Source organism: Mesoplodon bidens (assembly GCF_964165515.1).
Source record: "Mesoplodon bidens genome assembly, chromosome: 8".
Classification (NCBI taxonomy): Eukaryota; Metazoa; Chordata; class Mammalia; order Artiodactyla; family Ziphiidae; genus Mesoplodon; species Mesoplodon bidens.
This window is the reverse complement of record NC_138165.1, coordinates 99942615-99967524: the sequence shown is the minus strand read 5'-3', so window position 1 is coordinate 99967524 and position 24910 is coordinate 99942615. Positions and strand designations below refer to the sequence as shown.

The following is a 24910-nucleotide window of genomic DNA, read 5'->3' as shown; positions in this document are numbered from 1 at the left end:
GTGTTAGCATACGGTATTTGTCTTTCTCTTTCTGACTAACTTCACTCTGTATGACAGACTCTAGGTCTATCCACCTCATTACAAATAGCTCAGTTTCGTTTCTTTTTATGGCTGAGCAATATTCCATTGTATATATGTGCCACATCTTCTTTATCCATTCATCGGATGATGGACACTTAGGTTGTTTCTATCTCCGGGCTATTGTGAATAGAGCTGCAATGAACATTTTGGTACATGTCTCTCTTTGAATTATGATTTCCTCAGGGTATATGCCTAGTAGTGGGACTGCTGGGTCATATGGTAGTTCTATTTGTAGTTTTTTAAGGAACCTCCATACTGTTCTCCATAGCGGCTGTACCAATTCACATTCCCACCAGCAGTGCAAGAGTGTTCCCTTTTCTCCACACCCTCTCCAGCATTTATTGTTTCTAAACAGAGATTTTAAATGTAATTTTATCTCTGTAGTTAGGAAACTCACATCCCTTTAGTAAAGCTAATGTTTGATCCAGACGTGAGGCTTTCAAATGGATTTTTCAGAACATTTTATATTTAAAATGCCTGTATTTTGGCTTTCAAAAGGCAAATAGAAGCAACTACCAACTTTCTATCTCTGCTGAGTTCTCTTCAATAGTTAAATGACTAATGTTGGACTCATACAAACTACCTTCTGGTCAAATTAAATATTCACATAGAAAGGTATATAAAATAAAAAGTTCTCCAGTGATTTAAATGATTAGAGCTAAATTGATATTGTATTACATAAAATTAACCACTTATTTTTTTAACAAAGAGAGATTCCTCTTAGAATCTATTATGAAAGGCTGTTGTGTACCCACAGGCTGAATTCCTTCTGGTAGTGCTGATAAGCAGTAAACAGAAGATTTAGCATGTTCATTCAGCAAATATTTTAATAATCACCTGCAGATCACAAGTTTATTGTGAATGTGTGCCTGCATTAGTTTAATGTACGCACACATAAACACTCAGATGTATGTATGTATAGCTTTTATTTTACTTGATGGTAATTAATCATATGTACCAAACAATATAAATGACTATTTGGTATTACTCATTTAAGTAGCTATACTCATGTTTGCAGGTTTTCCCTTCTCTATTTATTAGCTCTCTGGTATCTATAATCATATTTCAGGGTTAACAGCTTTTCTTAATATTATGTCATTTAATTATAATCATTATACACCCTGACAGTCTCACATTAAAAGACAAGGGTTTGGCTTTTATCCTGCAACATCTGTACTTCCCTTATCTCCAGTCATCCTCCATGGATGTAAATTTTCTATGCTTTGCTCAGATACTCCAACCATGTGTTCCCATCATACCTGGCTTCTTTTACTCTGAAACATTGTTCTCTCCCGTATGCATTATGTCTGCAGAACTCATCAGCTGCACCTGGCTCTCTTTCTGTCTTTTTGCCACAGGGCTTAAGATAGCAGATATTATAGGCCAATACGGTTATAGACTCACCTGCTTTGGTAGTGATAGCATCACTGTGTTTAGGATTGAGAAGAGAGTAACCCAGGCCAGGGGAGACTGATAACAGAAAGGGAAGGAGTAATATTGAAATGTGTCTTGATCCCTAGTGTATGTTAATTTTTTTTTTTTTTTTTTTTTTTTTTTGTGGTACGCGGGCCTCTCACTGTTGTGGCCTCTCCCGTTGCGGAGCACAGGCTCTGGACGCGCAGGCTCAGCAGCCATGGCTCACGGGCCCATCCGCTCCGCGGCACGTGGGATCTTCCCGGACCGGGGCACAAACCCGTGTCCCCTGCATCGGCAGGCGGACTCTCAGCCACTGTGCCACCAGGGAAGCCCTTATTTTTGATCAGAGAGTTTAGCTTCAAAGGAAATCAGAGTTTTAGAGACTGTCTTTACCAGCCCTTTATGTTACCCGGAACTGGAGTGGGTAAATGATTTACTCAGGGTCACACCACCAGTTAATGGTAGAGCCGGAGATAATCCGAAAAATTCTGTAACTGACACGTCCACTTTAGAAAACAAACAATTTGGCAATTTTCATATAGCTCAATAGTACTTCTACTCATAGAAATCCATCCAAGAGAAATGAAAGCATACGTCCAACAAGAAGATTGTACCCAAGTGTTCATAGCAACATTACTCATAGTAGACTGGAAACGGCCAGTAAACTGGAAACAGCCCCAAATATCCATCAACTGATAAATGTATAAGCTAAATGTGGCATATCCAATACAATGGAATACTTCAGCCCAAGAAAGGAATGAAATACTAATATATGTTATATTAATGAGCCTTAGCAACTTTACGCTTGATGAAAAATCAGACACAAAAGATTACATGTTCTGTGATTCCACTTATGTGAAATGTCCAGGAAAGGAAATGTATAGAAAGAGTAAGCAGAGGCGCTGGAAGTGAAGATTGACTGCGGAAGGGCTGGAGGGATTTTTTTCTTTTTCTTTTTTCCTTTTTCTTTCTTTTTTTGAGTGATGGAAGTATATTCTAGAACTGGATTGTGGCAGTGACTACACAATATAGAAATTTACTGTAAATTATTGAACCATGCTCTTAAAATGAGTGAATTTTACAGCATATAACTGCAATAAAGCCAAAAGGGGAAAACGTTAAACATTTTTCACTTTAACACTCCTAGTTTACTCTGAAGATTACGTTGCATGTGTCTTTTGTTCTGTAATTCTTAAAAGCAGTTGCCTTTCACCAAAAACAATAAAATCTGACTTGGTTCTTTGACATTTCTCTTAGCCTAAATTAAGAACATTTGGTTTCCTAAGAAAGAGGTTAGTGTCTTAGTAGACATATGTTAAGTTGGCTTATATCATATGTATGTGATGTTATATATCCCCCACAAGATGTGCTGAATGTCACAGAGGCATATCGTACAGTTGAAACTTAACAGTACCTGCCCGAATTAACAGTACTTTCTGTTCTAGCTGTGAAACAGCGTGATTGATGCAAAGTTCTCTCAGTGCTGTTCCACTACTTTTCAGTGTATCTTCTCTGTTTTGCCCTTGTCAGTTGAGCTTTGCTTACTGAGAGTCAGTTGTATTTGTTTTCAAGCCTGTTTATGCTAGTTGTACTTCTTGTTATTACATCATTTTATATTGTGTAAGTCAATAGAAGTACAAAAAACAAATTTGTTATTTGGCAAACTAGATTGAATGTTTTGCAAAGACTTGACAAAGGCAAATCACTAAATATTGGGTAATTTGGTAATTTAAAAGACTGGAGTGGAAATTGTAAAAATCTAGAAGGCCATTTACATTGCTTCACAGTTGTCTCTGGTCATTAGCCATCTTAATGAAACTGAACGTAGACAGGCTAGACATTTATGATGTATGGGTATATGTGAGAAAGACAGCGTTGACTTCTAATCACAGGACTCATGATCAAAGAAAAAGTCTCTATCTCAGTGAATGCTTATATGTTTTAAATTAAAATGTTTAAGGTGCTGGTGGTGTGTGTGTGTGTGTGTTTAATAGTTTTCCTCTTTTACCACTTTAGCTAGCTTGTTACTGGTTTTGATTGCATTGGGTAAGAGTGATTCTGTATTCGGTACAGAATCTGTACCATAGAAACTTATAATCAAAATTGTAAAAATCAAATTTATAAATAATTTACTCAGTAATTGGAGTGATTATTTTCTCATTGCTTTATAAATTATTAGATTTATGCCAGTTTTTATTGAATGTGTTTTGCTTTATGCTGAAAAGTAAGCCAGAATCAGGATGGTAGTGGAGGGTGGGGAGTGTTGGACCTGAAGGTCATGAGAGTAAAGAGTAGCTTCAGTACATAGAAAACAGTGAGGCCATCAAAAAGGAGGAGGGATGCGGTCAGGGCAAAACTCAGAATTTAAGATCTTGAGGAAGGAAGTGTGAAATTCAAGAATTTATTGAAGAAGTCATCAATGAAAATTTTGAACTTAACTGAAGTTGCTGTCAGGATTTGAAAAATGTGATATAAAATGTAGAAAGTGAGCACCAACAATGCTAATAAAAGAGCAGCTTTCCTTGTAGCCATTAGGTGTGTACCATTGTGTGAGATGAATGAAAGTTGGAGGATAGTGTCTGTGAAGAGAGTGCTCCTCATGGAGAATTTAGTAAAAATTGACTAGAAAGGTGATCAGGACCATTTAATACTAATATGGTAGAACTTCTGTTCATGTTTACCTTGTATTTTATTTGGTGTTGCTTGTATTAACAGTGTTCCTTTAAAAGTTCAGAGATCACAGTTTGCAGTGAGTCTTACTCTTTTTGGATTACAAATGCCTTTAAGAATCTGGTGAAAGCTACGGACTCTTTCCAGAATACTTACGTATGAACAAACACACAATAATTTAAAAATTTTGGGAAGTTCACAGACCAGCCAAAGCCCGGAGAGGTCCTGGTTAAGAACAGAAAGGAATTCTGTTACTAATCCTTTTGTGAATTAAGAACAGTAGTTTTATTTCAGTGTATTTTGGTGTAAATACAGATTTTAAAATATTTCACAAAATAGGACTTTTATGGCCAGTAATTCTGGATTATCTGTACTCTATTAAGTGAGACACCAGTATTCATGTTGGTAAGAACTTGAAAGTTAGATGACTACCAGTAAATAATCTGAAATGGCAGTAGCTAGGGGTGTTTTAATTATGTAATACTGAATGCTGCTCTGTTATAAGCATTAGAACCTTTTAACGTTTACCAGTACACAGTCAGCTTAAGTCACATGCATCTGTATTTCATTCAGCTCTCAATTTTACTTAAAGAATATGGTCTTCAGGTACAGTATTTAAGAAAATAAGAACCATATTTGTGCATGGTATGGCTTTGGGAGAAAGGAAGTTCTGCCTGCCTTGCTGTCTACCTTTCTCCTCTGCTTTCTGCTGACTTGCCTCTCTCCCTGGGTGGGGTGCTTGCTTTTTTCCTCCCTTTTTCTTAGGGTAAATGGGCAACCGCCTATAGCCATTGTTTCAGTAGCAATTGTAAATTGTAAGGACTTACTATATATAACTTTTATATAACTTGGGAGGTACTAGAAAATTCCATGTTGCTTGAAGTGTTTCTCACCTGCAAAATTGACCACTTTTGGAATTTTATTTCCTTTATTATTGTAACTCAAAAGGATTATTTTTATGTTCGCAAGAGTTATACTAATGTTTATATTATGATTTTGCTTTAACTGCAGGACCGTGTGTACGTACAACAAAATAATGTGGAGAATGTCTACAATTTGGGATTAATTATTTTTCGAGATCAAGTTGTACGTTACGGGTGTATTAGGGATCACCTACGACAAACGCTATTGGATATGATTGCCAGAGAGCGGAAAGGAGAAGTTGTAGACCGGTATAATAATCTTTTTACTCTTTGGGTTTTGGTTTTTAGTGGTTATATCTTGAGAACCGATTCACTGTCTTAATTTTATTAAAGTAAATTAAAGTTTGATTGTCCAGCATATTATGAAAATACTCAAAAACCTTATATCACAGTTAACAAAGTTAGCTAGATTGTAACTAAAAAGCACACATTTATTTTTAGAAGAAACCATCCTAAGCTTTTATTGAGTATACTTTTAAAAAGCAAATCAGCCATTAGTCTTCTTTTTGATTTTTTATGTATTTTTTTTTTATGCTGGCTTTTTTTTTTTTTTTTTTTTTTTGCTATTTGATAATATATTTTTTTCTTCTTTAAAAGGGCTTTTGGCTAGCATTTATTTTTAAGGTCTTTGAAGAAAAAAATGTTGAACATAGTCTAAAATGACTAAGAACTCTTGTACTCCTTTTGTTAAGTCATATTCCACCCCCCCAAACATTGTCGCAGTGCCATTTTTGTGACACTGCAGCCAGAGTGGCTCGAAACATGCAAGACTGCTCTCTTTGCTGCTTTGTATTCAAAGCAGCTGTTAGAGGAAGACTTGTAAAGTTCTTTTTATTTCAGCTTTGGTGCTTGGTCAGGGTTGCCCAAAAGCCATTTGGTGCAAAAAAATTATATTGCCTAGGAGTAACAACGTTGTACCCATGTCAAGTGCTGTAGACTCCCTCTCTCCTCCCTGCTTCCTGATAGGCTGTTTATTCTTTTTGTGCTTTTAAATACACAGGAATATTTAGTCATTTTAAACATATTTTATTCAAAAATCCTAAGTTACAACAGCATGAGAACAACTTGAGATAAATAGCTGTGCAGTCAAGATATGCTTTCCAATTAAAATTACTCTAAATCCTTATGTTATAAATTAGTTGCTTATGGGAGGTTGGTCACTTTGGTTAAAAAAACGAGCTCTGGAAGTCTTTCTAGCTACTTCTGCTGCATCTTTTACATGAATCTTTAATGTGTTTTTATTATCAAGTGGTTTAACTTCTTTTGACAGAGGCGCAATAAGAAATGCTTGCCAGATGTTAATGATTTTAGGTCTCGAAGGACGATCAGTCTATGAAGAAGATTTTGAGGCTCCTTTTTTGGAAATGTCTGCAGAGTTTTTTCAGGTAATCAGTGAAGATATAAATAAATACTCTTTTAAGATGTTCTTAAAATTACCGAATATAGTTAGTAATTTAAGCATTTTGACCTTTTTGTACTGAGGCCTTTTGGGGAAGAGGGTGCAAATTACACCCTTCAGCACACCTACCCCACAGTCTCACATTCCAGTGAAGGAACTGTCTGAAAATAAGTCGAAGAGGTTGGACTTACACACGTGATTTTTTAAAAATTATATGTATAAAACATATAAACTTAGAAATAACCTTAAATTTTATTATATTTATATGTTACTAATTATTTACCATAGAGTCACAGGCAGTACATCACCAATGAAGTTTCACTATTCAGGCTTTTTGGTAATATAAGTTACTAGTAAAATAAATATAGATATATGCATGATCCCATAAGGCATATATATGTCTTAAGAGCTGTTGATTATGAAATTAAAAGTCAGTAAGTACAGTTGATAAAAATTTGCAGCAGTATATACAACCCCAAATCAACTACTTTGCTGAAAGTAAAGCTAAACTGGTACTATTTTGTAATGAAATGATAATAACAATGACTGAGTACTATGACAAATGATAAGACAATATTTATAAGGTCATGATAATAGGGCATTCTTCCTGAAAGCCTCAGCTATCTGAGCAATTTATAGTAGGAGCTTTGTAGTGTTGCTAAAGTAGACTTTACTGGTCAACTTTAGTAATAACCTTTTAAAGAACTAAATGAACGTTACAATAGCTCTACAGTACATCATTTGTAGAAGCCATTGGATGAGTATAGAAGTAGACTCGGTGGGTTTCGGTGTCTTTTGGATTGGCGTAACCCCCAGGCCACTTTTCAAAAATCAGCCTGTAGCCATCAGGAAGTTTTGTGTGGCCTGTACTGGTGAGCCTGGACCATACTTCATGAACTATTAATTTTATAATGTAGGAAACAGGCTTTATTTTCTGGTAACACAGCAACTACTTCTAGATATTTTTGGCAACGTTTTTGACGTTTGCATTTGTTTTAATTAGCTTCATTACAGTATAGAAATACCAGTAGATGATTAATTGTCAGGATCCCAAAGTGTGTTGCAGTGGCATATGTATACATCTGTGTGTATATATAAAATACAGTTTTAACAGTGAAGTGACGGTCTCACCAAGACTTTTGTTTGGTGTGTTAATGTTTATTCTTAGAAACTTGATTATTTTAAACTGCTTTTTTTTTTAACATCTTTATTGGAGTATAATTGCTTTACAATGTTGTGTTAGTTTCTGTTGTACAACAAAGTGAATCAGCTATACGTATACATATATCCCCATATCCCCTCCCTCTTGAGCCTGCCTCCTACCCTCCCTGACCCACCCCTCTAGGTGGTCACGGAGCATCGAGCTGAGCTCCCTGTGCTATGCGGCAGCTTCCCACTAGCCATCCATTGTACATTTGGTATAAGCTACTTTTTATTAAGAGAATGGGAAATGTTATTAAATTTTGTACATAATTTATATTAATACATCGTCTATTATGTAATTCTTAGATATATTTGTTAATTTTACTATGAGATTGAAGTCAATTGAGCCAACATTTAAAATTTACTGGAATTTCTCTAAGGCTGGTGTTAGAAGACAAGATTAATAGTTACTCAAAAGCTCTATTTCTCAAACTTTATATATATTCCTTTGAGAGCGGGAGTGGGGTGGCAGGAGGACTTTAGTAACTACCAGTATGCCAGCAAAACTGTATGATAAACATGATGAATCTTTTTAGGCATAATTTTACAATAAAACAAATCAAAGAAGAATTTCCCACTCTCACTTGGGGTCAGATGCTTCATTCTATACTTTTGATCTTCACTGGCGTGTGCTTACTTTTTCTGCTATTTGGAATACACTGGCAAAGTCTGAAAAACGCTGCTTAAGGATAATGTATTAATTAATTCTTATGTAAGTAATGCTTTAAAGGGTATAATTCAGACTATATGAATATATATATATATATATATAATAAGACAGTATATAAAATGTTAATAGTGCTTGGGATATTTAGTTTGGTTTATGAGAAACTGTAGAAACCCAGTTAAAAGCAGAAGCACATTTTGCTTCTGTGTTTTTTTTTAAAAAAAAAAAATCATGCTTCTTATTTGCAGATGGAAAGCCAGAAATTTTTAGCAGAAAACAGTGCTTCAGTATATATAAAGAAAGTAGAAGCTAGAATTAATGAAGAAATAGAACGAGTGATGCACTGCCTTGACAAATCAACTGAAGAGCCAATTGTAAAGGTGGTTGAGAGGGAACTCATTTCCAAGCACATGAAAACTATAGTAGAAATGGAGAATTCGGGGCTAGTACATATGTTGAAAAACGGAAAGACAGAAGGTAAGTGTTAGCAGTTGAAAAATAATTAAATTCTTACAGTTCTTCCAGGTTCTCAGTATTTTTTTTCCTATTGTAGTTTATGAATGTCAGTTTTCAAGAAGTTGTGGTGTTTGTCATTAATTTATCACTGTTGTTACTTTATACATATTAATGAGGATTTTAGATATTCCTAGTGAATCAAGTGGCTTTTTTTCTTCTTTCATCTTAAGTCTCCTCACTTTTTGTTTTTCTTAACCCAAAAGGTAAGTTTAGGGACTTCCCTGGCGGTCCAGTGGTTAAGACCCCGTGCTTCTACTGCAGAGGGCACAGGTTCGATCCCTGGTTGGAGAACTAAGATCCCACAAGCCACACGGCGCACCAAAGGGGGAAAAAAATAGAGTAGAGGAGAAAATAAAAGAGCTTAAAAAAAAGAAGAAGATTAATATTATTTATAAGGTCAATGATTTCCTCACCTATTCCTGTACTTTATATTTCTATATCAGGGTGTTTAGACTCTTCTTTCCCACACACTCTCCTGTAGTTTTTGTGATTCTTTTATAATCTGAAGTTCCAATCTTAAAATTTTTGTAAGCATTTCTTGGGGAGTTAGTTGTGGTAAGGGTACCAAAAATGCAAAAATATGTGTCTCCATGTTGACATATTTAGATAAATTAGTAGATTGGATATCTTGTTATAGAGTGAAAGAGGAGAAAGGAGAATTGCTTAAAAGTAAACATGTTGGAGATAACTGTAACATTTACTCTTCATGGCTATTTACCTGATTTTCCTAAAATGTTATTTTGTAACAAGTACTCAGGAGAAATTGTAAAGAATAGTCATGTTGTCCTCCTCCTTAATTTCTGAAGGTTTTCTTTAAAACTATGACTGGATAAGTCACTGATATGGTATTAAAAAATAAACAAATTTGGTGCTCTTAGATGAAGTCTTAGCAATATTTTAGCCATGTATTTCTTATAAAATAAATACATATTGCCTGTTGGGTCATGACATAGGTAGGGAATGGAAAAAAATTTTTTTTAGGTTAATAATTTAAAAGAGAGGAGGATGTAAGAGAAGGGAAAACAAAGATGGTAGGCAGAGAGGGTGTTCCATTCTTTCTCTAGTGGAATCTTTGCCTTGTGTTTTCAAATGGTTATATTTCTATATATGTGCTAAGTTCCTAAAAAGTTGTATGTAAATTTGTTGTTTTTATTAAACTAGAGAAAGTTACTTTTTAAAAGACCCTTCTGGTAAACCTTTTTTTATAAAAGCAAAAAGCAAAACAAAAATGATTTTTAAAGATGTTTATCATGTTTTCTAAAATAAGCTGCTCCTGGATGCCTATGGTCTGTCAGGGATTGGCAAGCTTTTTTTGTAAAAGGCCAGATAATAAATATTTTAGTTGTTTGGATCAGACAGTAAGGTACTCATCTCTGCTGTAATAGTGAGAAAGTAAGCATAGAAAGTAACACAAACGAATTAAACTTGACTGTGTTCCTGTAAAACTTTGATTTTTATTTTTCAAACATTTAAAAATGTGAAAACCATTCTTAGTTTGTGAGGTATACAAAAACAAGCAGCAGGCTGTAGTTAGTCCATGGGCTGTAGTTGGTCCATGGGCTATAGTTTGATGACCCTGATCATGATCCCTGGCAGATAGGACTTTATGAAAAGCATTTTCCTTTACTTAAAATGAGAATCTATCCTTTTTTTTTTTAAATAAATTTATTTTTGTCTGAATTGGGTCTTCGTTGCTGTGTGCAGGCTTTCTCTCGTCGTGGTGAGTGGGGGCTACTCTTCATTGCGGTGCGCAGGCTTCTCATTGCGGTGGCTTCTCTTGATGCGGAGCCCGGGCTCTAGGCTCGCGGGCTCAGTAGTTTTGACCCGCGGGCTCTAGAGCGCAGGCTCAGTAGTTGTGGCGCATGGCCTTAGTTGCTCCACGGCATGTGGGATCTTCCCGGACCAGAGCTCGAACCCGTGTCCCCTGCACTGGCAGGCGGATTCTTAACCACTGCACCACCAGGGAAGCCCTCAGTTTTCTAATGTACTGTTCAGTTATTGAGTTAATGCTTTCTTAGTCACCTTGGGTGGGGGTTGTTGAGGAGGGGAGATGAAATGGGCTTGGAGTTTAGAGGCTAGGAAGTGTTTGGTGGGGAGGTTGTTGAGCATACCTGAATTGTAGTAACTGTAACCTGCATGGAGACTTGTGTGAAAGGCATTAAGTATACCTAACACATGACAAGTGCTTAATAAGTGCATAAATAATGGAGTGTCAGAATAGCCACTTACCATAGTTTCTATTTAGTACTTAACGTTCCCCACAAGTAAGCAGCTTTCTGTGATTCTAAATTAAATTTTAAAATCATGGCTTCAGTTTTCCTGGCTTTCCACTAGAAACCTAATTGCAGAATATCTTTAATTATGCTAGGCCCTGCTCGTGAGCAGTATGTCAAGAATATGTCAGAGACACAGCTTCACCATTATGAAGCCAAATATCTCATAAATCAGAAAGTGAAAAAGTTTTTTCCCACCATGAATGGAGGATGAGTTGGATTGATAATTAAATGCAGATAACATTATGAAATTAAGTTTGAATGGTATCATTGTATTGTTTCATGAAGTGTATATAGAAATAATGATATCTAATTTTTGAATGATGCATATTTTTCATTTTCTCTTTCACATTCTCCACTAAGCCATACATTTATATACAGTGAATTACATATAATGAAATTGTATTAACTTACATACTGTTAAATATACATGTGACTAAGCAAAACTGTAACAACATAGGAACAAAGTAGACAAAGTTGGGAACTATTTGATATGCCAAGTTTACTGTAGTATATATGTTCATAAATTATTGTGTTTGTAATATTTGTTTTTAACATGGGAAACTTGGTTGTAATTTATAACAAATGTGAGAAACTATAAGATTTGCTGTGTGTAGATTATTTTGGACATATATTATTGATGAAAGCACTTTTTAATGAAATTTGCTTTTGAAAGTCATTGAAACAAATTTTGAAGCCCTTTTTGTAAAACTTGTGTCCAGGTATCTTTAAAATACATACAACTTCAGTTTTAAGATCTAAGTTGCTCTTATAAATGTAGACCAGGGTGGGCAAATTATAGCCTGTCTGCCAAATCTGGCCCACTATCAGTTTGTTTGAAAAAAAAAAAATCAAAAGAGTAATATTTCATTACACATGAAAATTATATAAATTTTAGATCTCAGTGTCCATAAATCAACTTTTATTGGAACACAGTCATGCCCATTCATTTATGTATTATCTGCAGCTTCTTTATGGCTACAGTGGCAAAATCGAGTAGTTGTAAATGAGACCATATGGTCCACAAGTTTAAAATATTTGCTCTCTGGTGCTTTACAGAAAACAGTTTTCCAGCCACTGATCTAGAAACTGCTGTACTAACTCCATATTTAAAAGTTCTCAATCATAAAGCCTTTTTATTATCATTGTAAAGTTTTGACACTATAGCCTCCCAGTAAATTCTTATTTCATAGATAAATTAGACGTATGGAAAAGCAGTATTTTAACTCCACATTTTAATCTTGTAAAGTAGAGTCCAGAGTTTTCCTTCTAAATAAAAACGATGTAGTGAGATAAACCAATTTTTAAAATATACATATTGGCTTAGGTCAACACCTGGGAAATATTAGGGATTGCTCTGAGGAAAATATTAAATAATAAGAATTCATGCTGTAAATTTCACATGAAATTTTACCATGATGTATAATGAAATAAATCCTAGTATATTTAATTTTATTTTGTTGTCATGGTTGTCATTTGAACTTCTGAGATAGATATACTTAAAAATTATCTGTAAGACTTTAATTGGTTTTTAAATTTCTTCCTTATTATATTAACTGCCAATTATACCACAGTTAAAGTTATCCTTTTGATAGTTGTTTTGCAGTATTAACTAGATTCTAGATTAGAATTATATAGGCTAAATTATGTAGGAACTCAAAACTTCAGTTTTCATTTTTTGTGACTATTATGCTGTTTGGACATCTCTTCTATGTAAACTAAAATTTGCTATGACATGTTACTGATGCTTTTAAAGTATCTCATCTGTAAGACGTATCTTGTAAATTGCAATAATAACCATTAACTAGCTTTTTTTCCCCTGTTTTCCTGGGTTGTTTTTTTTTTTAATAGTTTTTCATGTGGTCAGCAAATGATCATAATGGAGAAATAAGCTTCTTTAAGTATCGCAAATCAGCATGAACAGAGATTCAAATTTATTTTCTTAATTTTTAATGTAGCCAATTTGTGTGTTCGTTCTGATTGCAGACCTTGCTTGCATGTACAAGTTATTTAGTCGTGTGCCAAATGGTTTGAAAACGATGTGTGAGTGTATGAGTTCCTACTTGAGGGAACAAGGTAAAGCCCTTGTTTCTGAGGAAGGAGAAGGAAAGAATCCTGTTGACTATATCCAGGTAAGTAAATACAGAAGATTCTCTTTATCATAAAGTAATTTTGACAAGTGCTAAAAAGTTCACTTTTACAAAGCTATGTAGTATGTATTTCTGACTTAATTTTTCCAATGGTAAATTAATACGTAATTATCCTAAATATTTTAGAATTTTGGAAAGCATGTACATTTATATCAGGGATACAAACTCAGCCACTTTTTTTCATTTATTAGCTTGTCTGATGCAGACGTCTTTATTTAAATAGTCTCAAAAATGAAAGTTCTTTCTACTTTTTTGTATGCTTTAGTGTTCATATACTACCTTAGTGTGTTCAAGAAAAAATAACTGTGTTTTAGTGACTTTTTGGTTCAAGATATTTTGCTTTCAAGCAGTACAACAAATACATTATGCACTCAAGTTTTTCATATTTTAATAAGCTTTCTCTATGTATTTTTAAAGCTAATTTTCTCTCAGGCTCACCCATTCAGTCAAGATAGAGGAAGGTGGGGAGAAAAAGTGAGGAGAATCTTTGGTTCATCTTTATTAGAATAATACATAAATGGAAGGTAGGGTACTCTCTCTCCACTGACATTTTTAACAGGCTTAGATACAGGCTTGAAAATAGCAATATAGAATCTGTAAGTTTAACACTGAATGCGTACATTTATTACCAGCAGAGTTAAACATGTGTAGTTACACATGTATTGTTTATAGAAAAGTTATTATAATGTATCCTAAGTTTCTTTGTTTTTATTTGGAAGGGCTTATTGGATCTGAAGAGTAGGTTTGATCGCTTCCTCCAGGAATCGTTTAATAACGACCGGCTCTTTAAACAAACTATTGCGGGTGACTTTGAGTATTTTCTCAACCTCAACTCCAGGTCCCCTGAATACCTCTCATTATTTATTGATGATAAGCTGAAAAAGGGAGTCAAAGGGGTAAGTATTAATGCATTTGAAAATATCTTGTTTTATTTGTAGATATAAAATTAGGAAATAAAATATAAAATAAGGGAATTTTGTACATATAAAATTAAACAGTCTTCCTTTGCTGTGCTTAAACGTGCACTGTGATATTTGAAAGGATTGTTTCAAGTATTTGAAATGGTTAAAAGTACTTTGACATTTCATTGAATGTAACTGGCATCAAAAACAACTACACATCCATAGACTTGAGATTGTGAGGGTTAGATATGCTATAGAGATAATAAGGAACTAGAAAACAGCTATCCATGTGGCACATAGAATGTTGCTTGCTGTCACCTGGTTCTGGGGGTTATGTATCAAACAATACTTGAGTGCCAAAAATTTGAAGGCACAGACTAGAATAGGTATCAGAAAAAAGTTTGAAAGCATATATGGAAGCTCAGTTTCAAGCCTTTATAATATATCTGGGATCTTGGAAGCTCACTACAGCACAGAAAATCAAAATAAGCAGATTGTGATCATAAGTAAATTGGTCTTCTTGACTTTGTCTTGGGATTTGTGAGACAGAAGGGCAAAGCAACAAATAGGTAGCTATAACAAAGAGACAAATAAGAGGAAGATTACTAAGGGCACCAAATAGAAAATACACAGCTGAGTAGTCTACCATAGTTTTTTTTTGGGTTTTTTTTTCTGTATGCGGGCTTCTCACTGTTGTGGCCTCTCCCGCTGCGAAGCACAGGCTCCGGATGCGCGGGCTCAGCGGCCATGGCTCCCGGGCCCAGCCGCTCCTCGGCGTGTGGGATCCTCCCGGACCGGGGCACGAACCCATGTCCCCTGCATCGGCAGGTGGACTCCCAACCACTGTGCTACCAGGGAAGCCCCATAGTTTTTAATATAAACTTAATGCAACCTACCACAGTATCACCTTGCCCTTATTTAAAAGATTAGGGGCAAGAGGCCTTTTTACTTTTGGAATTATAACAAATTATTACCGTTCTGGTTGCACAATTTAGATTTTGAATGAGCATATATAAAAATACCTGTCTTTTGGCCATGTAAGTTTCTGCCTAGATACTATGCAAGGGCATGGTAAAATTCTTTTATGTGATTAAAATTTCATTTCTTCTGTTCTCAGTCATCCTTTAATCCAGCCGTGTATCACTTCATGCCTCCCTTTCAGAGGTAGCCCACTAGGGAGTGGAACTCCATTCCAGCCCCTGGTTAATGCTGCACTAGATGAGGATTTAAGAGTCTGCTACTAGATAAAGTAGGAGGCACTTCCTCTCACTAGATCCCTCCTTCTGACATATCTCAACCAGATGTTTATGTTTGTTATCAAACAGTGTTTTTAAACTATTGATGAACTGTGATGCTGTTTTTGTAGAACTAAAATTGTGTAATTGTTAAATTGTCTTTTCAATGGTTTGCAGCTAACAGAACAAGAAGTAGAAACAATATTGGATAAGGCAATGGTCCTTTTTAGGTTTATGCAAGAAAAAGATGTATTTGAACGTTACTATAAACAACACTTGGCAAGGAGACTTCTCACAAATAAAAGTGTTTCTGATGACTCTGAAAAAAATATGATTTCTAAGTTAAAGGTAAGGTGTATTTAAGATGGAATAGAGTGCACGTAACTAACGATTATCACATAATTGAGCACCAGCAACATGTGACTGGGCAATACTTAATTGATTTAAAATACTTATTTCTATAAATTAATAAAACTAGATTTTTTTTTTTTTGAGCAGGCTGTACTTAGATTTGTTCAAGTTCTGGGACATTCACAGTGTGCTGGAATTTCTCTTGGTGTGGCAGATACATTCATTCATGGAGATCTGGGGGAGGATTAGTACAAGGGAAACAATAAAGGGAATATCACCATATAGTTTTGTTTCACAAAGTGTGGTCCACAGACTACTTGTACCCATATCACCTGATATGGGTGTTTCTTGCTGAAAACATAAGAGTTCTGAGCAGAAACTTCAGTGAGGTTTATGGGAATCTCAGAGAGAGTCTGGGAATTTGTATTTTAAAATAAAATTCCTGGATTAATCTTAATCATACTGAAGTTGGTATCCACAGACATAGAACAACTGTTGGAAAGATTTAGGAAGGATGACAGTAACATGGAAGAGTTTCTTTGTACATTTTCTAATAGTAAAATCCATAATTTATTTGTATATATTTGTTTTTCTTCCACAGACTGAATGTGGATGTCAATTCACATCAAAACTGGAAGGAATGTTCAGGGATATGAGCATCTCAAACACAACTATGGATGAGTTCAGGCAACATCTACAGGCCACTGGGGTAAGATTCTTCATTAATTTCTACTTATATAAATGTGTTTATGGAAGTCTTTTGTAGTGGGCATTTTCATCCAATCAGATACTGAATTGCTGATGTTATTTCTTTATTTTTTTTAAAACTTTTATTGGAGTCTAGTTGATTTACAATGTTATATTAGTTTCAGGTGTACAGCAAAGTGAATCAGTTGTACATACCGTATATCCACTCTTTTTTTTTAGATTCTTTTCCCATATAGGCCATTACAGAGTACTGAGTAGAGTTCCCTGTGCTATGCAGCAGATTCTTCTTAGTTATCTATTTTATATACAGTAGTGTGTATATGTCAATCTCAATCTCTCACTTTATCCATCCCCCCACCCCATGTCATTTCTTTAAATGCCATTAGTGACAACATATGTATTGTCTGTGAGTGCTTTAAAAATTATTTCTCCCATATAACCTCTTTTTCTAACTATTAATCTTAAAATATTTTTTCTTATAAAACTTAGTTTGTCTTCCCCACTTGAAGGAATATACTAAAAATTTAATAAATAGTGATTCTGCTGTTATAACCATTTTTAGGTTAGGGAAAGAATACCAGGCTTAGGCAAGCTTACTGAGTTTTAATGCTCTTCCTTTTACTTTACCCCAGGATGGTGCTATCTTAGAATTGTTACCTGATTTTCCTGTACGTCAGTATTCTTATTCATCTGAAATGTCAGGATAAATGGGCCTGACATCCTCAGGGTCGGTGGAGGGTGAACTGAGTATAAAAACACTGATGCTAGTGTGTTATAAATGTGGTTTTGTATTGTGATTCCCAGAAGGCAGTAAGCTGCAACGTATAGGGCCTTGGAGTCCAGTGGGGTTTTGTGAAGATTCAGTGGGGTTTAATGAAGTTCAGAATTTTCCCTTCTCTCTTCTTTTTTTAAACTGTTTTTCAACTGTAACTTTAAGTTTAGAGAACTCCACATTTTTTCTTTAATGTTTTCTCTCTCAACTGACCGTGTACTACTTCATAATTAAGACATGTCACAACCATTAAAAAAAAATTGGAGGTCTTTTCTTTGATATTTAAATATAAGATCATCACCTCTACTGGTCCCATAGGTCTCATCACAAACAAAATACGTGAAAATACCTAGTTCTGTAGAAATGGACATTTATATATACTAAGACATTCTGACTCAGAGGGACTTCAGTTTCCTCTTTGTTATAAATAGTTGTGTGATTTGCCTCGGGTGTTTACAGTGGAGAAAGGCTGAGAGCAGGAAAGATAGACTCTGTGATAAATAGAAATTTGAGTGGGCAGGGACTGAATAATGTGATAGATGTTTTTCTCTCTTAGATTGTTCATGGATTTGTGCTTCATTCTGTCTAATGCATTGATAAAATCATATTTTCATATGGTACATTTTTTGTTTTGTTTTTCTTCCACTAGTGTTACACATATTAAGAGCTATAAGGAGATAACCTGGTCTGAATAAATGCTGTATTGAAACCATGTAAAGGAATGTTCCTGGATGGGTCCAGAACCCTTACTATTTTTTTAGCTAACTACCTTATCTGTGGTAGTTGAAGGCCTTTTGATAAGAAAATTACGGCCTTTATTGACTCTCGACCACTCTGTTGCACTTATTTCATTTAAAAAAGAGGGAATGGGCCTCCCTGGTGGCGCAGTGGTTGAGAGTCCGCCTGCCGATGCAGGGGATACGGGTTCGTGCCCCGGTCTGGGAGGATCCCATATGCCGCGGAGCGGCTGGGCCCGTGAGCCATGGCCGCTGGGCCTGCGCATCCGGAGCCTGTGCTCCGCAACGGGAGAGGCCACAACAGTGAGAGGCCCGCATACCGCAAAAAGGAAAAAAAAAATAAATAAATAAAAAAGAGGGAATGATTGTTCAACATGATCATTTTATCAGGTTGTTTGCTTTTGTTATTTTCTGTTGTTATGAAGTTTGTGCACTTTGTATTCTTTTATTTTGATGATTCAGATATATCCTGCACTTTATGGTGGAATATTTGTTTCATAATTTGTTAACCCAGTAAGTAGAGTACTTATCAAGATGCTCAGAGTTATATATCTGCTAATCTGGTTGCAGCTTTCACTTTGTAAGGCCATTATTTGCATGCAATTATTGGCTATTTTGTAATTGTTTAAACTAAGGATCTTAAGCTTTTATGTCTCCTAAGCCTTAATCTTCATGAGAAAGATTTGATGAAAAGTGACAGAGGAATCAAAACACATCTTGAACTTTCTGAAATCTTAGAACCCTTTTAAAACATCATCAATCCGCAGATAATTCTCTTGTAACTTTCTTAAAGGTTCTTGGCCTGTTGAAATATACCAAGAGAATGACTCTTCTGTTTCCTTTCAGAAGTCATATTAACAAGTACTTTTCTTGAAATGCTAAATACTTGTGGTATTTTATATTTAGATAAGTCATATTTATTATGCTGAGGGAAATTTAAGTGTTTGTGCATTTTTTCCTGTGTTTTACTTTTTTAATGGGGATAGGAACAGGAAAACCACCTTGCTATCATATTTCTGTTTATTTATATCAGCAAATCATATCACATCCAGACAGACATTTCTGGTACCTCTGTTTCTGTGTACTTGTCCCTGTCATGTGCTATCTTGGAAAATAAGCTGAATGGCTTAAAAATATTACTAAGAGGGGCTTCCCTGGTGGTGTAGTGGTTGAGAGTCCGCCTGCCAATGCAGGGGACACAGGTTCGTGCCCCAGTCTGGGAAGATCCCACATGCCGCGGAGCAGCTGGGCCCGTGAGCCATGGCCGCTGAGCCTGCGGGTCCGGAGCCTGTGCTCCGCAACGGGGGAGGCCACAACAGTGAGAGGCCCACGTACCGCAAAATATATATATATATATATATATATATATATATATATATATATATATATTACTAAGAGAGCTAGAAAGAAAAGGTCCAAACCATTAGAGTAATAGTTCCTTGAGGTTCTTTTTCTTTTTCCTTTTTTTAAAAAATAAATTTATTTATTTTATTTATTTATTTTTGTCTGTATTGGGTCTTCGTTGCTGTGCGCGGGCTTCCTCTAGTTGTGGTGAGCCAGGGGCTCCTCTTCGTTGCAGTGCGCAGGCTTCTCATTGCGGTGGCTTCTCTTGTTGCGGAGCACAGGCTCTAGAGCGCAGGCTCAGTAGTTGTGGCGCACGGACTTAGTTGGTCCGCAACATGTGGGATCTTCCCGGCCCAGGGCTCGCACCCGTGCCCCCTGCATTGGCAGGCGGATTCTTAACCACTGTGCCACCAGGGAAGCCCTCTTTTTCTTAATTTAACAAATAACTCATTGTTTCTGTGCCAAGCGTTGTTCTAGGCACTGGTTATACGGCAGAGAATAGACAAAAATCCCTGACATGTTGGAGCTTACTTTCCAATCTGGGAGACAGATGATCAACAAGATAAGTAATTACATAGCACCTTAGCTGGTGATAGGAGATATAGAGGAAATCTGTAGCAAGGAAGAGTGGTCGAGGAAGGCCTCCTTTAAAAAATGACATTTTGAGGAAAGACTTGAAGATTAAGGAGCAAGACTTGTGGAGATATGGGAAAAGAGATGAAAGACTTCATTGTCTTGGGTGGATTGAACCAAGTTGTGACCCCCCTTCCAATTACAAGTGTACAAAGAGTTCTCAGCCCCTTCTCCATTCATCATCTAAGTAAGAGTCTACTGTGATCATCTCTCCTATGTGTCATGTAAGATTTCTGGATTCAATTTCTTTAAAATAGAGTAAATCATTTATTAGATATTTATGAAGAAATCTGAGTGTGGAATACTTCTTGATATTTATAAACTCATTTTTCTCTTTAAAGAATTTCTATCACTAAATCATCCAGGTTACATAAAAATTGAATAATGGTTTAAAACAAGCTGTGAATATTAAAAATAAAGATAATATTTCCCCCTTTAGAATTTCTGTTGATGTGTTTTATTTTTGTTTTCTTAAAATTGTAATTTATTTAAAAAGAAGAAATATCTAATTGTGATGGTAATGCTAGCATATATTTTGTAGAGGTAGTCAAACATTATGCAAATGCTTATAGAGCATCTGCTGTGTAGAACTGGGTCTAGTGTCCTATGCAGAGGTTGTTAGAATGTGAGCTACATGTGAAAACTTGGAGGTTTTGGTCAGTATAGTTGAAATGTGACTGGGATATTAGAAATGTGTTGTTGCTGTGTTAAGATGGTAAGAATGTTTAAAAGCTGAGATGAAAGGTATTATTCTAGAATTTTCCCTAAAATGATACTGATAATGGCCCCTTGACATTTTATCTGAAAAAAATCTTGAGGGCCAAAAACTCTGTACTTTTCAATGACACCAGTAAGACTTTGTTCATATGCTAGGAACTTTGATCAGTATTGTAAATTCAGCATCTTAAGCAATAATTATAAATATGCCAGGATAGTTAAAATTAGGAAAACATTGGATGAGTGTAACTTTTAAGAAGATTTGTTTTATTTGCTGGATGTTGGATATGGAGATAACTACTTTGATAACTCTAACACAGTGTCTGTATGGAACAGATAACACATCCTAACTAATTAGGGGGGAACATTTTCTTCTCTTTTTCACAGGTATCTTTAGGTGGTGTTGATCTCACAGTTCGGGTGCTCACAACAGGTTATTGGCCCACTCAGTCAGCCACACCAAAGTGCAACATCCCACCAGCACCAAGACATGCTTTTGAGATATTCAGAAGGTAAATGTAGATCAAATTTTATATTTCTAAGTACAGATTGTCCAGAATTTAGATAAATTTGAGCATTCAGTAGTGTCCCCAATTGAAGGGGAATATACTCTATTTTTTAAATCCCATGTTATCCTTTATGCATTTAATATGTAAGGATGAATTGCATAAACTTTTCAGAGGAATATCAGTGTGCTTTCTTCAGCATTAGTGCATGGTTAGGAGTATATTTTGTATTGTTGATGTCTGATACTAGCTTGGGGTGACTTGCTTATTGGGTTCCCTATGGAGAAAGGTGGTCATATAAACAGCGGTGGCTGAGCAGCAGCCAGGGGCAAATAAATGTACTGGTAGAAAGTACTTAGTGTACTACCTTTATCACTTAATATCTAGCTAAGTTTCTTAGGTCTGTTTCCCACCCAGCCACCCCCACCCCTTATTTAGGGTTTCTTTTCTGTAAAAAAAATTGGAACGGAACTTGATTCCTAAGGTTTTGTTTAGCTTTTGAAGTCTCCCTTACATATATGTTTGTTAAGGGTTGGTAGTTTATAATTTCAAATATATAAATTACATGATTCTCAAAAACCTGGTTTGATTTGCTGAAGGTTTTACTTAGCCAAACACAGTGGTCGACAGCTCACACTCCAACATCATATGGGTTCTGCAGATCTCAATGCCACCTTTTATGGACCAGTTAAAAAGGTAAATATTAATAGTTTGAAGGTATTTTTATTAAGTAACTTAAAATTAGTCTACAGAAGTGATTTGTGATTTTTGTTGACTTGGATAAATTATTTCTTTTATTTCCTTACCTGTTTCAAATATTAAAAAGAGGGAAACTTCGGCTTTGATTCATTGATTTCTGTTCCCTTAGTTGCTAACTTCATTTGACAATATGAAGACTATACCAGTAGCCTTCCTTGTGGAATAAATAATATAATTACATGTTTTATTTATAAGATTAGATTTGAGATAATATTGCATAAAATAATGGATTTGAGGGCATAAAAAGCCATGAGTCCCTTTTTAAAACTCTCAGTCTCCTATAATCCTTATTTCCAATAAATTGAAACCGGGAAAGCTAACACTTAAGATTTGTGAAAATGTACAAAATGTTGCTAAAGTGATTATTTAAAAATTAACAATACACTAGAGAAGTGCCTTCATTTAAAGAAGTAATTGCCTTTTTATATGTAAAATTGTGAGGTTTAGAGTAATAATTTACTTTCATTGCTTGGTATAAATCAAATCAGGGTCATTTGGCTTCAAATGGCAAAATAATAAAAAGCTTCTAAAAAAACATTAAGAATACCTAAGTTGTCATCTTGGCAGCAAATAACAGTTTCATTCAATATTTTAATTAAAATCTTATTTGTCACTGTAACACCAAAGTTTTTTTTTTAATATTGTTGAAGATGTCTATATACATGTTCTAATTTTTATACTTAATTGAAGTGGGAAATAGTCGTTAGAGTTCAGTTAGTTGAATAATGTTTGACACTATTATATATTTAACTGTAAGTGGGAAGGTCAAGGATACATACTAAAGAACTCAGCTTTTAATTATTGCTTTCTTGTTTCTGTTTTAAAGGAGAGATTTTTTTCCCTAAATAATCATGTTATCTTTTGAGGTTTTATTAAACAGATCAGTAGGTTTTAAAAACATAATTCATATGTTAATTATTGAGGACTGAATTTCTACTTTGTACTTCTAAATCATAGAGCAGGAATAGGCTTTAAGGATGGCAGAGGTTTTTTCTCCCCATCCTATGCTATTATTTGAACTCTTACCATGATCAGACCACACGGAAAGAAACCTAATACTATTTTAGGGTAGTAGTATAATGGCAGTAGCATCTTTATAAGTCCATTATTATCCCATTGTGTACTGTTAACATAATTCTAATTATAAATATAAGGAATTACTCATTACTTGCTCAGATACATTAAAATGTTCATAATGGAAAAAAATGGGACAGTCCTAAATAAAGACTTGGTGTGCATGTATACACACATATTTACACGTACACTTTTAAAATAACATTTCCTTTTTATACAGGAATGAGTTTATATCATTTTGTTAAGGAGAGGTTGGGCATTACAGAACTTATTTTTCAAATATACTGTTAAAGTTACTAGGGGATAATTATATCTTGTTTCTATTTTTATATTTAAAAAATTAAACAGGAAGATGGATCTGAAGTTGGTGTTGGAGGGGCACAAGTAACTGGCTCTAATACGCGGAAGCATATATTGCAAGTCTCCACTTTCCAGATGACCATATTAATGCTCTTCAATAATAGAGAAAAATACACATTTGAGGTATGGGCTGGTTATGTGAATTTTAACCAATTGTGTTGTTTCAGATTCTCACCTGGCATTTGGGTTGTTCTCAGATTTAGACTGTAGTGAATAGAGCTGTATGTTTAACTTTTTAAAGAAGTTGCCAAACTGCATCCCGAAGTGATTTTTACCATTTTACATTCCTGCCAGCAGTGTAGGAGAGTTCTAGTTGCCCCACATCCTCTCCAAAATTTAGTATTGTCAGTCTTTTAAATTTTAGCTATTTTAGCTGGTGTGTAATTGTACCTATACATTGTGGATTTAATTTCTTTCCTTGACTAATAATAATGACATTGAGCATTTTTTATTTGTTCATACGCCACTTCTATGTCTTGTTTGGTGAATTCTTTGTTCATATCTTTATCAGGTTTTTTAAAAGTTCTTTACAAATTCTGGATACAAATCCGTCGTCAAATCTATGTTCTGTGAATATTTTCTCACAGTCTGTCACTTGCCTTTTCATTTTCTTAATGTTATATTCTGAAAGAGCAGAACTTTTTAATATTGATGAAGTCCAGTGGCCACTTCTTTATGTTTATGGTTCATGCTTTTGATATCCTATCTAAAATTATTGGCTATCCCAAGTTTGCAAAGATTTTCTAAGTGATTTATAGTTTTAGCTTTTACATTTAGTCCTATGATCAATTTCAAGTTAATTTTTTTGGTATGGTTAGAGGTAAGGATTATTTCCTCCCCACACATAGGTATTCAGTTGTTCATTTCAGCATCATTTGTCAAAAGCACTAGTCTTTTCCCTTTGAATTACTTTGAGCCCTTTATTAAAAAAAAAAAAAATTCAGTTGACCATATATATGTGGGTCTATTTCTGCACACTCTGATCTATTTCATTAATTTCTATGTCTATCCTTATGCTAATTTTACACTATTTTGATAGTGTCAACTTTCTTTTTTTTTCTAAGAGTAACTGTATATATATTATAATATACTTCTTATTTCTCCCATTAAGTCATGATTTGGTTGAATTAAATTCATTTAGTCTTTTCCCATACCTTTGATGAGTAGGTTGGAGTTGAAATGAAGATCGTGTGATTTTTAATAAGTTTAAATTAAAGATAAAGAATATTTTAAAAAGCTGTAGAATTATAGCCGTATTTATACTTAACTGAAAATCAATTTTCAGACATAGGTGAATGAACATAGGAAGAAAGAAGTTTAAGTTTGAAATGAAGAGCAAGATTAAATTCTAGGCCTGTTTTAATACTCATCTCCATATTCCCTTTTTGTGATGATGATATAGTTAAGGGATGACTGTTTTTATGTGATTCACCTCAAGGAAAGATTTTGAAACGTAAGTGTTTTATTTTTAGGTTAGTGGCTAAGGCAAGAGGTTTTGCTCTCATAAATTTCCA

General features: G+C 34.9%; 1 protein-coding gene across 2 annotated transcripts in view; it reads left to right on the top strand.

Moving 5' to 3' along the window:
- The window catches only part of CUL3 (cullin 3), a 99473-nt gene that overhangs the window by 55774 nt on the left and 18789 nt on the right, over nucleotides 1-24910 (top strand). For both annotated transcript variants that reach the window (XM_081242232.1, XM_081242231.1), the window contains 10 exons: nucleotides 5179-5339; nucleotides 6361-6475; nucleotides 8608-8836; nucleotides 13135-13280; nucleotides 14018-14194; nucleotides 15613-15783; nucleotides 16388-16495; nucleotides 21085-21209; nucleotides 21803-21899; nucleotides 23385-23519. In XM_081242232.1, the coding sequence (XP_081098358.1) occupies nucleotides 5179-5339; nucleotides 6361-6475; nucleotides 8608-8836; nucleotides 13135-13280; nucleotides 14018-14194; nucleotides 15613-15783; nucleotides 16388-16495; nucleotides 21085-21209; nucleotides 21803-21899; nucleotides 23385-23519 (1464 nt within the window). The remainder of the gene's footprint in view (nucleotides 1-5178; nucleotides 5340-6360; nucleotides 6476-8607; nucleotides 8837-13134; nucleotides 13281-14017; nucleotides 14195-15612; nucleotides 15784-16387; nucleotides 16496-21084; nucleotides 21210-21802; nucleotides 21900-23384; nucleotides 23520-24910) is intronic.